Source organism: Cetorhinus maximus, chromosome 30 (assembly GCF_964194155.1).
Source record: "Cetorhinus maximus chromosome 30, sCetMax3.hap1.1, whole genome shotgun sequence".
NCBI lineage: Eukaryota > Metazoa > Chordata > Chondrichthyes > Lamniformes > Cetorhinidae > Cetorhinus > Cetorhinus maximus.
The window spans coordinates 6842483-6858327 of record NC_135908.1 but is presented as its reverse complement, the minus strand read 5'-3'; the positions used below and the strand labels follow the sequence as shown (position 1 = coordinate 6858327).

General features: G+C 41.6%; 1 protein-coding gene across 1 annotated transcript; it reads right to left on the bottom strand.

The window, feature by feature from the left end:
* Nucleotides 1-1555: 1555 nt before the first annotated feature.
* On the bottom strand, nt 1556-5421 carry LOC144669935 (cocaine- and amphetamine-regulated transcript protein-like). Its single transcript, XM_078532218.1, has 3 exons — nt 5284-5421; nt 2835-2918; nt 1556-1684 (listed from the first exon to the last, which is right to left on the bottom strand). Exons 1-3 carry the CDS (start codon nt 5419-5421, stop codon nt 1577-1579), a joined length of 330 nt encoding a protein of 109 aa, XP_078388344.1. The 3' UTR covers nt 1556-1576.
* Between the last annotated feature and the right edge of the window lie 10424 nt (nt 5422-15845).

The window sequence follows — 15845 nt, the reverse complement described above, 5'->3', positions numbered from 1 at the left end:
TAAGAGCCTGTGGAACATATAACACAAACTGAGAAGGTGAGGAATTTGAAAGAATGAGATGGAGTAGAGGACAGCTCAATAAATCTTTGTTTCAATGTAGTGAGGATGCAGAAAGAATGTAAATGTGTATTTGGAGCTTAGAAGGAACAAGGGAGAAACATTTGAGAAGCAGCACTCATCATACAATCCATTAAATAGAAAGATAATAAAGATTGTGACAGAGAAATTCAATGTGAGGAGGTTCACCTTCCACATAATCTGTTAAATTTCCAATCCATCTTTAGTGCAAAGGTTAATCAAATTTAAATGGTTTCTTCAACTGAATTGCATGCAGCTGAGCTCTTTTCTAACAGGCCTTCATTGTCTATGTTTAATCTCTAACAGATTACTGGATTAAGGCTATAAGAAACAACCATGCCTGTGTGAATTTCTGTTTGAGTGTGTATTCAGAAAGTGAAGAGTTCCTGAGTGTATATCAGCACCAATTACTGGTGTATATGAGCACAATGACAAGAGAAATGCTGAGGAGCGAATTTTGAAAGAGTGAGGTTTAATTTTTAAACCAGAACCCATTGCATTCTTCATTAACTATTTTGTTTGGAGTTTGGGAAGCTGTTGTCTACCCTTACTGATAAACTGTGCTTAAATGTGACTGTTTCACCTGAAAAGGTGTTGGCTGCTCTTCTTCGTGAACAACTATAGTACTTGTGGTGAGGATTCTCCTGCAACTTATGAGCTTGGTTCAGCAGTGGCTAGAAGAGATGAAGTTCTACCCTTTCATATAGGAACTGGGTGATGGCCCCCCTCCCTGTAATACAACTGTTCTTTCCACTGCAGAACTTGGGATCATTGACCCCAGACATTAGGGTGAAAGCCACCCATTCTCTGATGGGCCTGGTTGATGCTATGTGTCAGGAAACTGGCTGAGCATCTCTCGGACCTGAGTTCAATAATGTCTAGGTGCCTGGGAATAAAGGCTTCCCTTCCCAAATGGGAATGGGAGGTGCAGTTCATGAGAACACCACTCGTTAATCTTCGATTTATAGAGAAATCATCTTCACAGTCTCCATAACTTGAATGTTTCCCTTAACCCAAAATTCAAGGTGAGATCTGACCAGGGCACTATCCAGTTCTAATTCATTACCCTTTCACGCTTCTCTTGAACAACTCCTGACTGCTGGTTCCCATGGCAATGACTAAAACTGGTGTATGATCAGCATCTGACCATTGGGCAATAATCAAGTTAAACAATGTAAGATAACTACAGGTAATAATTTATTTGGATAACAATGGCAAAAGAGTTTCCCTCAGTGAGACAAGTAACATATTTCACATTTTACATAGTGTCAACCAACCATCTTCAGTGAGAGAACATTATGAATGACTAGTACAATAATCAGTTTTAATGAAAGTTACAATTCTTTTTTGGAATTCATGGATCACAAATTAGCAAAATTATCAGCTGAAATTTCAACACCGATCCACCTGACTTTTGCTCAGGGGTGGCTCATGGACTGATTACATTTTCCCTCCTCCAGATCTCCTCCAGATGTTGCCTTTTTCTTTCCACTCAGCATCAGATGCATTTGAGGAGGAAGGAATTGCAGGTGGTGCCCCTGGCACAGTCACACAGTTTACCAATCCTGGGCCCTTGCTTGACTGCACATCTATCACCGATGTCACACTGAGGAACAGAAACAGAACCAATTACCAGCCAGGTTTCCAACACTCAAATATTCGAACGCCGCTTAAAAGAGCAATCCACTTGGGCTGACAGTTTTATAGTGTCTTTTAAATCTCAAAGCGCTTTACAACCAATGGAGTAACTTTTGGAGTGTTGTTACTATTGTAATGTAAGAAATACAGCAGCCCGTTTACATATAGCAAACTCCCACAAACAGCAATGAGATAACGATCAGATAATCTGTTTTAGTCATGTTGGTTGAGGGGAAGATATTGGCCAGGACAGTGGGAAGAATTCTCCCGCCCTTGGTACGGGATCTTTTGCATCCACCTGAGAAGGCCTCGAGGGCTTAGTTCCAACTGGCAGACAAAAATAGAAGATGTAATTGAGCTGTTGTCAATGTAGAGTATGCACAAATAAGCCTTTAGTACCTCATGGCAACTTTTAATTTCCTAAATTGAATCTTGTTTTTTCACCTCTGCAAGGAGAAAGCATTTGAGCTGTTGGGTAGGAGACATGATGCTGAAGTTGTGCCTTGATTGCATTGACTGCTCAACTGACCAGCTGGTCTTTGGGTTTTGTACATTTGTGCTGATGTTGTGCTTGGCTGCGATATCCCCAGAATAGAATAATCTGCCGGGATTCACTGTCTAAACTCATGTATGGAGAAAGGCATCACTATGGTAACCCTCCCCCTATATTAGATTGTAAATCTTTAATAATAGAGAGAAGTGATGGCAAGTTAACACTTTAATAGCCCGTGTCTGGAAGCTGGTGTAAATTTAAACTTTTGGGTGCACATTTTAATATAACAAAACAAATTGGAAAACCAAACAATTAATTTTCCCCATAGCTATGAAATAATTTCACTCATTAATGTTGGAATATTAAGTGATTATGAAGCAGCTACTTTGTATGCCTTTAAAAAGGAACTAAGTTTAACCTGTTCACAAAGGGGGCGAGATGTATTAATGCATTAATTAGATTGCCATGAAGTTAGGAGAAATCTGTTTGATGTAGTCAACGATTGAGGTGGGAACTGCAGAAGGAATGGGCTTGATGGGCTGAATGGTCATTTCTCATTTCAGCTTTTCATGTTTTCTCATCTCTGCCACAGAAAGCCAATAAAATGGTTTGATCTGAAACTCACCGTAGGGATTTGTCCAGCTTTCTTCTCATAGGAAGAAAACCTGGTGTTCTGGATTTTCCCTAGTATATCTTCCATGGCTTCAAACTGTTGAAAAATAATATTTTTTAAATAAATTCTCTTGCAGCCTGGCAGATTTTTGCAATTAAAGAGCTTGCAATGCCTTATTATCTTTCATAATGGTCCCTCAAGCACCCACAGCATTTAAATCCTATTACCCAGAAACTGAGTTACACTGTGCAATCTTGCAAGTTCGCACAGAAGCTATTTTGCGCACAGCAAGATCTCACAAACAATATTGGAATGTATAATCAGTTACTCTTGTTTTTGGTGGTTAACTGAGGCATGAATGTTTGACAGGGTACAAGGAGAACTCCCTACTTTTCTCAGCTAGCATCATGGAATATTTAATGTCAATCAAAACCACCAGAACAGGGACATAGAGTGCTGGTTTAATGTCTCAGCTGGAGATCACCTCCAGCAGTGCAGCAGTCCCTCAGTATTACATGGAGGAGTCAGCCTAGGTTATGTGCTCAATAAAACTTCAATGCTCAGTAGATTTTTAAAAATCCTTTTAATCCTAAAATTAGACACAGGGACCCAGAGAAAGGCTTGCTTTTACCTGACACCTTATTACATTTCAGAATGGATCTTAAGTACTTCACATAGATTGAATTATATTATAAAGATTTAAGCTGGCCATTTACTGCTGTTATGTAGGTTAACATCAAAGCACACACCAAGATTTCACAAACAATAATATGATGAATGATCACACGTTAGACTAGCTCATGTCCTAGAGTATCGCTCGATCCCAGACAAACTCCTGTCATAGTAACAAAACTGCTATTAATTGATCCAAGCATATTCTTCCAAATATGTAATGGCAAACTAACAATTATATTCTTTCAATCCCCCATTAGAAAAAAATTGCCTGGACAGAGTAGATAGGGAAAGGCTGTTCCTATTGGTGAATGGACTGAGAACCAGAGGGCACAAATATAAGGTGTGAAAACAGAAAGGGCTGGAAAAACTCAGATCTGACAGAGAGAGAAACAGAGTTAAAGATTTAAGCTAATTGACAAAAGAAGCAATGGTGACATGAGGAGACACATTTTCACGCAGCGAGTGGTTAGGATCTGGAATACGCTGCCTGAGAGTGTGGTGGAGGCAGGTTCAATTGAGGCATTTATTAGGGAATTGGATTATTATCTGAAAAAGGAAGAATGTCCTGGGTTACGTGGAGAAGGCAGGGAGTGGCACTAGGTGACTTGCCCCTTTGGGGAGCCAGCACAGACAAAGGGCCAAATGGCCTCCTTCTGTGCTGCAACCATTCTGTGAATTCCACTTTCAAAGTATAAATAAATATAATTTACATCATAATAAAAGTATTATATAAATTAATTACACAAATCACAATCTTTCATATTCAAATCTACAGTCTACCAATTCAAACATTTTGCAAAAGTAAAATATTGTGGATTCTGGAAATCTGAAATACAAACAGAAAATATTGGAAATACTCAGCAGGTCTGGCAGCATCTGTGGAGAGAGAAACAGAGTTAACGTTTCGGGTCTGTTACCTTGCATCAGAACTGGTAAATGCCAGAGACATAATAGGGATGTTTACAATAATTTTAAACAAGCAAGAATTTTTATTGGCGTTTTCCATTGTACCTCAGGAAGATGTTGCCGTTCTCTAGAATGGAACTGACAACATTTCCATATCTGGTTTATTCCAAAGTGTCTGAAATATTAAGACGCTGAGGCCATTCAGAGATGTCTGAACTCTAGTCTAAATTTGTACAACTGCTTTAATTAAATGTTTGGCATCTTTATTTTGCCAAAGCGTGTTCTTGTAAGTCAAAAGAGCTTTGTTCCCAATAGTTCAAGTTCGACTCTGTTGAAACATTGGGCTCGGCGTCCTTATTCCAATCAATTAATGTGTCGATTATTATCAGAGAAATCCAAAACTCATATTCCAATAAAATCACGGAGCTATTCGGCATTCCTCTTCCTTTCAGATTATCAATCGATTAAAACTCACAGCCCAGACAAGCCAAAACTGCTAAGTAAAGAGGCTGGAGCATCACGTCCCAAAAGCAAACGGAATTGGAGAGATGAGAAACCGCGAATTAAAAAGACTGGGTTCGAAAGGGTAACCTGTTTGGAAATGTAGTGAACAAAATAACTTGCTTGGGAAAATAAGACAGGGAAAAGGAAAATGAACTGGATTTGGAAATTGACCAAGTTAGTTTGAAAATGGTTGAAAAACAGCTGAACTGTTAAATAACTGCGGCACAGTGCACATTGGGGAGGTGAAGGTATCAGAAGCATTGTCGGTGCAGCACAGGAGAGAGACAGAGTTGGGGAAAACAGGATGGGGGGGGGAAGGAGAGGGCTGGAGGCAAGTTAATGCAATGGGGGGAAAATGGAGATAAAGGTGACTGACCAGTTCCTTTTCGGCGGAGTCGCTGTGTTTTGTACTTGGGTAGTCTTCTGCTGAGATGGCTTCTCTTGACTGGCCCTGACAGTGCAGGAGCAGGAGGGCTGCACACAAAAGAAGCAGGAACATGCCGGAGCTCTCCATGGTGCTGAAGCGACCGGTGCTCTTCGACTTTGGAGTGGGCTCTCTCACTGATCTTCTCTATAAAGAAACAGCGCTCCCTCCCCCTTTTATAGTCACGAACTTGCCCACATACATTGCTAATAAGTACGAGGGCTATGTTACACACCCTTTCGTGGCAGCATCCCAACAGATTTCGCGACTTCTCTCCAAACGTGGTGGCGGTTGCCAAAGGAACCTTCGTGCTGGGTGCAGTCAATGAAACTTTGACTCTTTATTTTGGCAATTCATGTCAAACAATGGGCGTTGTGGAAATACATGGAGATCCTTCAGTTTCTCCTTTATTCATTAAACTATACATGGTGAGATTAATCACAATTAGGGTGTCAATGCTTTCATAAATTACTGTCATTGAAATGAATTGAATCCCGGACTGAAAACCATTCCAAAATTAACCTCTTAGCTTGAAATAAGACTAGCAATCTGAACGATTTAAACAAAATAGTGACATTTCACTCTTTAAGTAGGGGACATGCTATCGTTCACTCCAAACTGTCATTGTTTGTATCATTATTGGAAAAACAGCTATGTAATTTAACTTTTTTTTAGAAATTAGCTTTGCTTTATTTAAAGGTCAATTTAATTTTAGTGGTACTGTGGATGAAATCCTGTCTGTACCTTGTGAAACATATCACCCTTCGTGTTTCCCCTCACACTTTTTACAATTATAAGATGTTCAGGGAAGGATTTCAGTCAGTGGTTCCAACTTGTGAAGGTGAGAAAAGTCATTGGTGGACTGAGTTTACCCTTTGATTACTGAAATGAATATTGTTGGGTTATTACAAGGAAAAGGGTGAAGACAATCGAAGCATTTCTGCTGAAAATTCCTCAGTTAACAAGAGGAACGTAAACAAAATGGGGGATCTCAGGCGCTTATACACATTTTTAATCAAAATCGGTTTCATCATTCGTTTATCAGACCGTTACTTCTAAAGTCCTCCTTTCATATTTTTTTCTCCTTTATTTTCTCCATTTGTGTTTCTTATCCTCCTTTTCTAGTTACTTATTATGGAAATATGGGAGGGACTTATCTTTTTAATCTCCTCATTATGTCTGTAATTCACTTTTGTATCCCTGACTTCCTTAGCCCCATTATTGGCAGTCACTGGCAGTCTAGGTCCTAAGCTCTGGATTTCCTCTCCAAACCCCTTCACCTCTCTATCTCTCTACCCACCCCCACCAGCCCGTTCCCCTTCCATTTATGAAGCCCTTTAAAATTGTCTCATTGACCAAGCTTTTGGTCAACTGCTCAGATGTCTCCTTTGGTTCAATGCCAATATTTAACTGACTATGCCTCTGTCAAGTGCCTTGCCATGTTTCACTCTATTCAAGGTGCTATATAAATACATTTTTGTTGTTGTATGGCATCCAGTATGCCATCCTGGGATGAATAGAATGAGCTGAGTACTCTTTACCCATTGTACTTCCCTGTATGTTTATTACAATTATGAATTTTTGTTTATCAGAGGAGAAATTAACATGGCCCATTTTGTTCAGCCAGGGGCAGCAATAAGCAGTGTTAGATTTCTGACATTTCACCTCTGGGACATATTTCAGGTCATACTCAAATATTATAATCAAAAGGAATGTTGACAACATCACCCATCTTATTGTGGGGAACACAGACCTAAGCTGGCAGTGTCACTTGGGGAGAATTAAGGATGGTTTAGTTAAAGAATGACACAATGGTGCAACACTTTTGTTATGAGGGTGGCTTGTGTAGTAGGAGTTGTACTCTCACATCTAACATCTCACCTTTTGGTACTGACACTGGATAGACATGTTTCCAGTGGTGGAAGTCAAATGGAAAAAGGCCATTTAACTTATTCAATTCACCCATAGCTAAGCTTTGTGTGCTGGATGCTTTAGAAGAGCATGTTTCCCGATGTCCCAATGCCAAGTCATCTGTTCCCTACTAAGCAAGAAAACTGTTGATTGAATACTTAACAACATTCAATGGTGACTCCTTCCATGTTGTGAAGCTCTTGTGGCACAGTGGATAGAGTTCCTACCTTTGAGCCAGGAGCTCTGAGTTCAAGTCCTGCTCTAGGTACTTGATGGTTAAGGAAGGTGCATTCATAATGCAGCCAACCAGATTGAGTATTAACCTGCAAATCCTTCCAACTTGTGGGGGTAAGAGTGGGAAAAAATTCCTGCCCTGCCATGTGATGGATAGAATGTAGGAGCCTCTACCATTACTATAGCTCCAGAATACAACATGTGTGTAAAAGTGCATGTTGTGCAACTTAAACACCCTGAATGAACTACAACACACACCTTCCATGTTAGCTACACAGTGGGTACTCTCAGTTACATATAGCTCTTGGTTTTCTCAACCAAATAGTTAGATGATTCTTTACAAAATACATCAGCCTTAACAGCCAATCCAATAATTTAATATTGTGTCCATTTCTATTTCATCAATTCTGGTATTGCCATGCCTCATTTGAACTTTTCTCTTTTGTTCCATCTAAACTCCAAATATTTAGTCCTCCCTGTGCTTCCTCGATAAATTGAATTGGATTCACCACACAATCATCTAGTCAACTCATTCTCTCCCAGAAGGCAGAATATGTTAGTTGCACCTTTGTTTGAAAATGGACAGTTTGAGGCTAACATAAGAACATTTGAGTGAGGAAACTTACACCTAATGAGGAATAAATTTACCAAAAACAGAATTAAAAATGTTTCTTTTTATATATACCATTAACTACAGAATTTCCAAAATGGGCATCATGAAAGTTGGTGAAAGTTGTGAAGTTACTTGTGATTTTGGTGATAGGAAAGTGATTGTGTGATTTATACCTGGAAAATAAATAACTTCAAGTGAATCAGTATTTCAGTCACCCTACTGTAGTGGGGTGTTAATATATGCATGTTTATGAGCAGTGTGATGATATTAAACATTAGTGCATCAGTGTGAGAGAGAGAGGGTGAGAGACTCCACTTACCAGCTCTCAATCTGAGCCAGTTTGTATGGTAGCACTGAGGGAAGACACATCTCCAATGGTCAAGTGAATTGCAAACATCAGCAGCCTGACCGTGTAAACTTGAACAGTATCCAGTGACAGTGGTTAAATGTGCAATAAGGAGCAGAGATGCCATAAGATTCTGAACACCTTTGTTAAACCCTCTGAAACAGGTTTTTATTGCTGTGTCTGAAACATCTACCTCCAAACAATGCAGGGCCATTATAAACAAAATCTTAAATCACACTTGAGAGTTGATAGCAATCAGTTCTTTGGCTTGAGAGAGGAATTCAACCTTTAGTGACAATGTGATTTGGAGATCTAAATTTATTGCCTTGAGAATAATGCTTCCAGTGACACAGTAACTGTAGAAAATGAAAGGCAATAATGAAACAATAATTCCCACAATTTCACTCCATTTTCCATTAAATGTCAGCTGCACAGAACTAAATTTGCAAAGACCAGCAATTATAATCAGTTAACTTACAGATCAGTAAATGTTCTAATTCCTGCAGTGGGATTTGTACAACCACAGTCTGATTCTTTTATCTCACTGACTTATTTTCTTTCTTTGTCTCTGACTCGTTAATTTGACACAGAATGCTTAATAAAGCTAATTGCCACAGCCTTAGCCTCAATGTTGTCATGGCAGAGTGCGGGAATAGAAGGAGCAGTAGCATCAATGTTCAGCAGTTAAAGCAGCAGATCAGGCTTTGATAATAGCTTGTTTTGGCAGTAATAAGATCTTTTGGGATCTCTATTCTTTTCAATGATTCCCTGCAGATGTTAAACTCAAGAATTTTAGCTTGATTGTTCCCAGCTGCAAGTGAAAGGGAAAATTTGAAATGGCTATTTGTGATATAATAGTAATTATTTTCTGTTGTCCCTCCCTTCCCTCTTACTTATTTAGAGCTCTTTGGCTAGGCTAATCTCTCGTGGACTCCACAGTCTTCAAAGAACTGTGTTTCTTTAAGCTGGGGGAGGGGGGTGGTTTCTGCAGTGGAAAGTGATGGGGCAAGGGACTTTCAATTTTCTTTCAATGGCTTTCTGCCTTCTGCTCTGAAGATCCTCAGAGAATCATTTAGCACAGAGGGAGGCCACGCCGACTGTGAGCCTAGGCCAGTTTTACAGCATGCTCTTCAGTACCCCATTCTTCATGTACCAAGTCTAGGTGCACAATGCACAGCCACGAAAAGGGTTGGTTGCAAGACTTTTGAGCCAAGCTTCTCTCAGCACCCATCATTCCCACACCTGTGTATTCAGCCTGTAATGAGAACACTGGCCAATTTATCACCTCCCTAGCCCATGGGTGTCAGAAGCAGCAGGGGAGCCACATGTTGCCCTCATTATAACTTACTTATTTTCAAGTTGGCATTACAGGCCCCTGACCCATTAAATATTTAAGTAGGGTTGTTATTAATACATGAATATCATATTAAATAATGGAGGGACCGCTGTAAGAGTAGCAGCCATCAAATAGTGAAATATTTTATTCATCTCAAACGATTGACATTTGGTAAGGAGTGTGATCATTTTCTTATACCACAAAGGCAACATATGTTTCATTGGCTTTTTGCTTTAGGCTTCCAACAAGCTACATAAATATCTGTTATTACACCAAAACATCACTTAGTTACAAATGCTTTTTAGCAGAAGTAATCATGTAAGTCTTTGTTGTTAAAGGCAAGTAGTTTTACAGAAAAGTATCCACGATATGCAGCTATTACTTTTTTGTTCTCAAGATTGACTGCAACATTGGTAAGTCTGCATTTATTGCCCATCCCTAGTTGACCCTGTGAAGATGGTAATGAGCTGCCTTCTGGTTGCAGTTGTGTTCAAAAGTGGCTTTCCGGGCCAGTTCAGAGGGCAATAGCAATCAACCAAATTACGTGGAACTGGAGTCACATTTGAATTGCTCAGGTAAGATTGCGACTCGAGTCACCTATAGGCTAGAAAATGATATGGGTAATGAGTTCCCTTCTGGCTGGTTTTTACGACCACCCAGCAGACTTCATGATCCTTTATTTCTTGCAGCTAGCTCAAGATAACCAACCATTAAATTTACTTTCACAATCTGCCATGATGAGACATCATGTATACATGTACATACGATCCACAGCACAGAAAGAGGCCATTCATCCTAACTGGTCTATGCTGGTGTTTATGCTCCGTGCATTCCTCCTCCCACCCCTCTTCATCAATGCTAGCAGTGTTACCTTTTATTCCTTTCTTCCTCTCGTGTTTATCAGCTTCCCTTTAAATGTATCTCTGCTATTCGACTCAACTACTCCATGTGATAGTGAGTTCCAATTCTTACCACTCTGGGTTTCTGAGTTCCCTATTGGATTTATTAGTGACTATCTTATATTATAAGAGGTCTTGTGGTGCAGTGAGTAGTGTCCCTGTCTTTGAGGAGAAGCTCCAGGTTTGAGTCCCACCCCAGGACTTGATGGTCAAGGAAGGTGCATTTGTAACACGGTCAACCAGGTTGATTATCAACTTGCAAATCCTTCCAATACTTGTCAATGGCAAGCGGTAAGAGTGGGAGAGATTCCTGGTCAGTGGCATGGAAAGAAAGTAAAAGCCTCTGCCATCACTATCCATAGCTCCAGTCTGCAACATGCAAGTAAAAGTGCATGTTGTTATGGCAACTCAAACTCCCTGAGTGATCTGTAACCCACCACCATGCCATCTTATATTCATGTCCGCTAGTTTTGGATAGGAACATGAGAATTACTGGATGAAAATAGACCAGGGTCCATCCTGGTAGTCACAAAAATGAGGCAAGGAAAATCCCAACTGTAGAGAGTTTGAGAACTATAAGATTAGGAGCTCCAGCTCACAACCCAATGTGGAGGTGGTCATACAGCTGTAATGTCTCTGGATGAGAGGAGGCCAAGGCTACAGGTTCCAATCCCACCATGGCAGCTGGTGAAATCTGAATTCAATTAATAAAGTCTGGAAAATCAGGCTAGTCTTAGTGATGATGACCATGCCAACTATCACTCATTGTTGCAAAAACCCATCTGGTTCACTAATGCCCTTTAGGGAAGGAAATCTGCCGTCCTTACCTGGTCTGGCCTACCTGTGACTCCAAACCCACAGCAATGTGGTTGACTCTTAAATGCCCTCTGAAATGGTCTTGCAAGCCAATCAGTTCAAGGGCAATTAGAGATGAGAAACAAATGCTGGCCTTGCCAGTGACACCCACATTCTATGAAAGGATAAAACAAATTATGATCCAAAGCCAATGGTGGTACCAGTTGAACCAAGCTGGTGCACTGGTCAGTGGAAAGTGGAAGCTATTCTCTATGTCTAACCTATTAAACCCTTTAATAACCTTAAAAGTTGAATAATCTTTTCTCTTGAAAAAAGAGAAGGCTGACAGGTGATCTGTTAAAGGTCTTTAAATGATCTCACAATCATTGAGTTACTAATCCAGAACCACATTCACTTCTCTACCAATCCTTCTCAAACCTAATCGAATGCAGTATTTTTCCCCTCTGATCGATCACATGGATTATATCATAGGCAATGTCCCCAATGCACGTGTTAGCTGCATCAAAAATGGTGGCATTCCCAAGAGGATCGCAGAAGATTTGCACCATGGGTTTGTACACTACTCATGTCAGTCGTGGTTATAGGACTTGTTACACTAACTCCGATTGAGCTCCTGTTTCTGTGGCAGAGTAAGGGTCAAGTTCTTTATTGTGTTACCCATGTTATTCTGCAGGGCTTGAATCAAATGAAAGGTTATGTATGTATTCGTAGTAATCTATTGAGGTGAAATGTTTTCCCACACATGATTACCAATTCCAATCCACATGTACAAGCAAATAGCTCATTGAATCTCTGTACTTTGATCGATTTTGATTTGATTGAGTTTTATAATGTTTGTTTCATCCGATTATCTTTTGTACTTTTCACTGGAATTTACCTCTGATCTCTCCCACATACTCTGCTCAGTTCTTAGTGTATTTATCTAGGCTGTTTCTGTTTTTCTGCTTGAACTGTCTACACACCTGGCCCCCATTCCTCTACTTTCCAGCTCTAAACTTCAGCAACTGCAAATTGTTTTCAGAACATTATTTCACATCGTGGATCCTACCGGTTCATCCTACTCTACAATATATTAAAACTGGTCTGCTTGTGTTCTCCAATTCATTCTTTCCCAGAAGCTCAAACTTGTGAAAAAAACTTGAATTTATATAGTGCCTTTCACCACCTCAAAACGTCCCAAAGTGCTTTACAGCCAATTAAGTTCTTTTTGAAGTGTACTCACTGTCATCATGGAAGGAACTCTTTAATCAGTCTCTTAAACCCTAACTTGGCATTCCTAATCATTACTTCAGTTATTGTTGATTTAACACATGCCATGGAACCACCCATGTGCAGGCATGCACACATGCATACAGATACAGGCACACATGCAGACACTCTCTTCAGCAGTAGTTACTGGATAGTGATCAGAAGCAGGAAGTACTGGGTGATTGTTCTTTGCTGTTTCCTGACACAGGGTCAGTTGTACCATACCAATTACTACCCCAACTTAGATCACCAAGAGCTCCCTTGTAAATTTCAAGAGGACAATGAGGTTTTGGAAGGCAGGTTTATTAAAGATTAGGAGAGATGAAGCAGGTCTGTGACCTTTGGGACCCTACCCAATGGATGGAACTGGTCTTTTCCAGTCCCTTGCAGTTCTATGTTCCTGAAGACAATGGGACATTTCAGAAGGTTGGGTGAAAACTGGAAGAATGGGGGAAGTTTAGTCAAATGATTATACCATGAGTAACTGAGGTTGTCTGAAGCTTGCTTGATTCACATGTATTTTCCAGAGTTTATCTTACATTGGTCCAAGAAATTTGTTTCACAAGGCTACTTCAGGAACTGATTATTTAAAATACCAAGAATTCATAAAATGAGAGCTATTTTTGTTGTGTGGTGACAGATCAGTGCTATGAACTTTCCAGTTTGCTTTCCACTCTTGGCTTTGAATCAGAGGTCATAGGGTTAAGCTCCTAAACCTATGGTTCCCAAAGCTCTCTACCATTGGGATTTTACTCAATACCACCAGGAAAGCAGACTAACTGGTCTTTAATTCTTCATGGATATCAGTGGCAAAGAACGGTTTCCTACATAACAACATTCTCATAATCTATAGTATGACACACTGAGTCAATTTAAGATGACAAAATGCAATTAAACTGTACACATTTTTATCCTCATTAGAAGTTCCTGGTCACGCTTTTCAATGTGCATACTGAGTTTTATATACTCGGTTGTACGGTTTCTGACTAGATTAAGGAGGCACAGAAATGATAGTTAATATATTGAATGTTCAGTCCTTATCAACCTTAATTAGATTCTAGCAGTTTCAGATCATATTTCATGGTAAATAAAATGGGTTCATTTGCTGGCAAATTGTTCCTTAGTGTATTTAGAATTGATTGGAGTCATGCAGACTGAACTCTGTCTTGAATTAAGTGGACAGCAGAGGGATTTCTCCTGTTAGCAAACCGTGATAATCCCAACACCAGGAACAGGAAAACAGACCCATTAAAATTAAATTGGCTGCACTAGCATGAAGCAAAACAAAGTGGGCAGGCACAGGAAGGCAGTACAGAAACAGGCCATTCAATCCAACAGGTCCACGCTGGTGGCCAGAATTTTCCCATTGGCGTGCAGGTAAGCATCCCAACGTCACCGCGCACCCTCGCGATATTTAGGTAGGCAGGTGCGCAATGTTCTCGGATGAGCGCCCGCCATTAATTAATCACCTAGTTAAGGTCCTCGAGGCAGCAACTGGCTGCAATTTTTCGGCGCCCGTGCAATCTTCAGGACATCGCACGGGCGCAACGGGCAGGCGGGTAGGAAGCATTTGTATACACCTCATCCACGGACGGGATAAGAGGGGTGAGTGGAGTTGCGAACGTGATCTTTCAGGTATTTAAGTGTGAAAGTTACTTATACTTGCCTGTGTGAGCAGGAATACTTCAAAACTCATACCAGCTGCTTGGACAGGAGTAACAGCCTTCAGGTCAGGACTCTACAGTAAAGATCATTTTTGGGGCCTGCAGCTTTCAGGAAGCCTTCCCTTAGCCTGGGAATGGGAGTTGTGCTCTCCACTGGAGGCACCTCCTCTGAGGACGAAGGGAGGGCCAGAGGGGGAGGAGGCCATGAGTCCACATTCAACCTCCTGAAGCACCACCTTTGGGAGGAGAGGCACAGGCACAAGGGGCGCAGGGCCAAGAGGTAGTCCAAGGTGGAAGGGGCCGCAGAAGATGCCACTATCCTGCTGCCAGGGTATACAGGCGGCAAAGCAGCTACCTCAATATGTTTGAGGTGCGGTGCCGAAGGAGGCTCCGTCTCTCAAGGGAGACAGTCACTTCTATTTGTCAGATGATAGGCCCTGAGATCTCCGCAAACTGTGTGGGTGGGCACCCCATGCCAGGGGCTCTAAAGGTCACAGCTGCCCTCAACTGCTATGCCTCCGGCTCTTTCCAGGGGTCGGTGGGTGATCTCTGCGGAGTCTCCCAGTCAGCACGCTTGTGTCAAGCTGGTGACAGACGCTCTATTCAGTTGTGCATTGACTTTCATCCACTACCGCTGGGATGAGGCCTGTCAGACACAGTGAGCCAGAAGCTTTGCAGTGATTGGTGGCTTCCCCTGCATCCAGAGTACAATCGACTGTACACATGTGGCCATCAAGGTACCAGCAGGTGAGCCCAGTGCCTTCGTCAACAGGAAGGGCTTCCACTCCATGAACGTGCAGATAGTGTGTGATCACAGGATGCAAATTCTACAAGGCTGTGCAAGGTACCCAGGCAGCTCCCATGACGCTTACATACTCAGACACTCCCAGATGCCGAGGCTGTTCAGTGCTCCAGCCCGGCTGGATGGATGGCTGCTGGGTGACAAGGGCTATCCCCTCAGAAGGAGGCTTATGACTCCTCTCCGCCATCCAAGAGCAGAAGCTGAGCAGCGGTACAATAGGAGCCACGTCTCCACAAGGGCTGTGGTGGGAGAGAACCATCAGTCTTCTCAAGATGCACTTCCGTTGCCAGGACTGCTCGGGGGGCGCACTCCAGTATCGGATCGTGTGTCGCTGATAGTGGTTGCATGCTGCGCTCTCCACAATCTGGTGCTGGAAAGGGGCGATGCAGTGGACGAGGAAGATGTAGACGCAGTTGCTCTGGATGCACAAGATGAGTCCAGCAGTGAGTCCGAGGGTGAGCACAGGAGAACGCTGAGGGGTTAGACGCTAACCTGGGCATACTCCAAGGAGGCAAGGACACCTGGGAGGCTTAATCCAAAGAACCTTCAGCTAGCCCAACACAGATGGACCTTCAACACACGCCAGGGCTGCAGGCTCCATACTCGAGTGCTAAATCTGCCTTGATAGTAACATTAACTAAGGCC

Coding starts and splice junctions, on each gene's coding strand:
- LOC144669935 (XM_078532218.1), bottom strand. CDS start 5,421: ATGGAGAGCTCCGGCATGTTCCTGCTTCTTTTGTGTGCAGCCCTCCTG. Junction 2,919..5,283: donor ACTCCGCCGAAAAGGAACTG/GTCAGTCACCTT, acceptor ATTTTTCAACAG/TTTGAAGCCATGGAAGATAT. Junction 1,685..2,834: donor AAGCTGGACAAATCCCTACG/GTGAGTTTCAGA, acceptor TCTGTTCCTCAG/TGTGACATCGGTGATAGATG.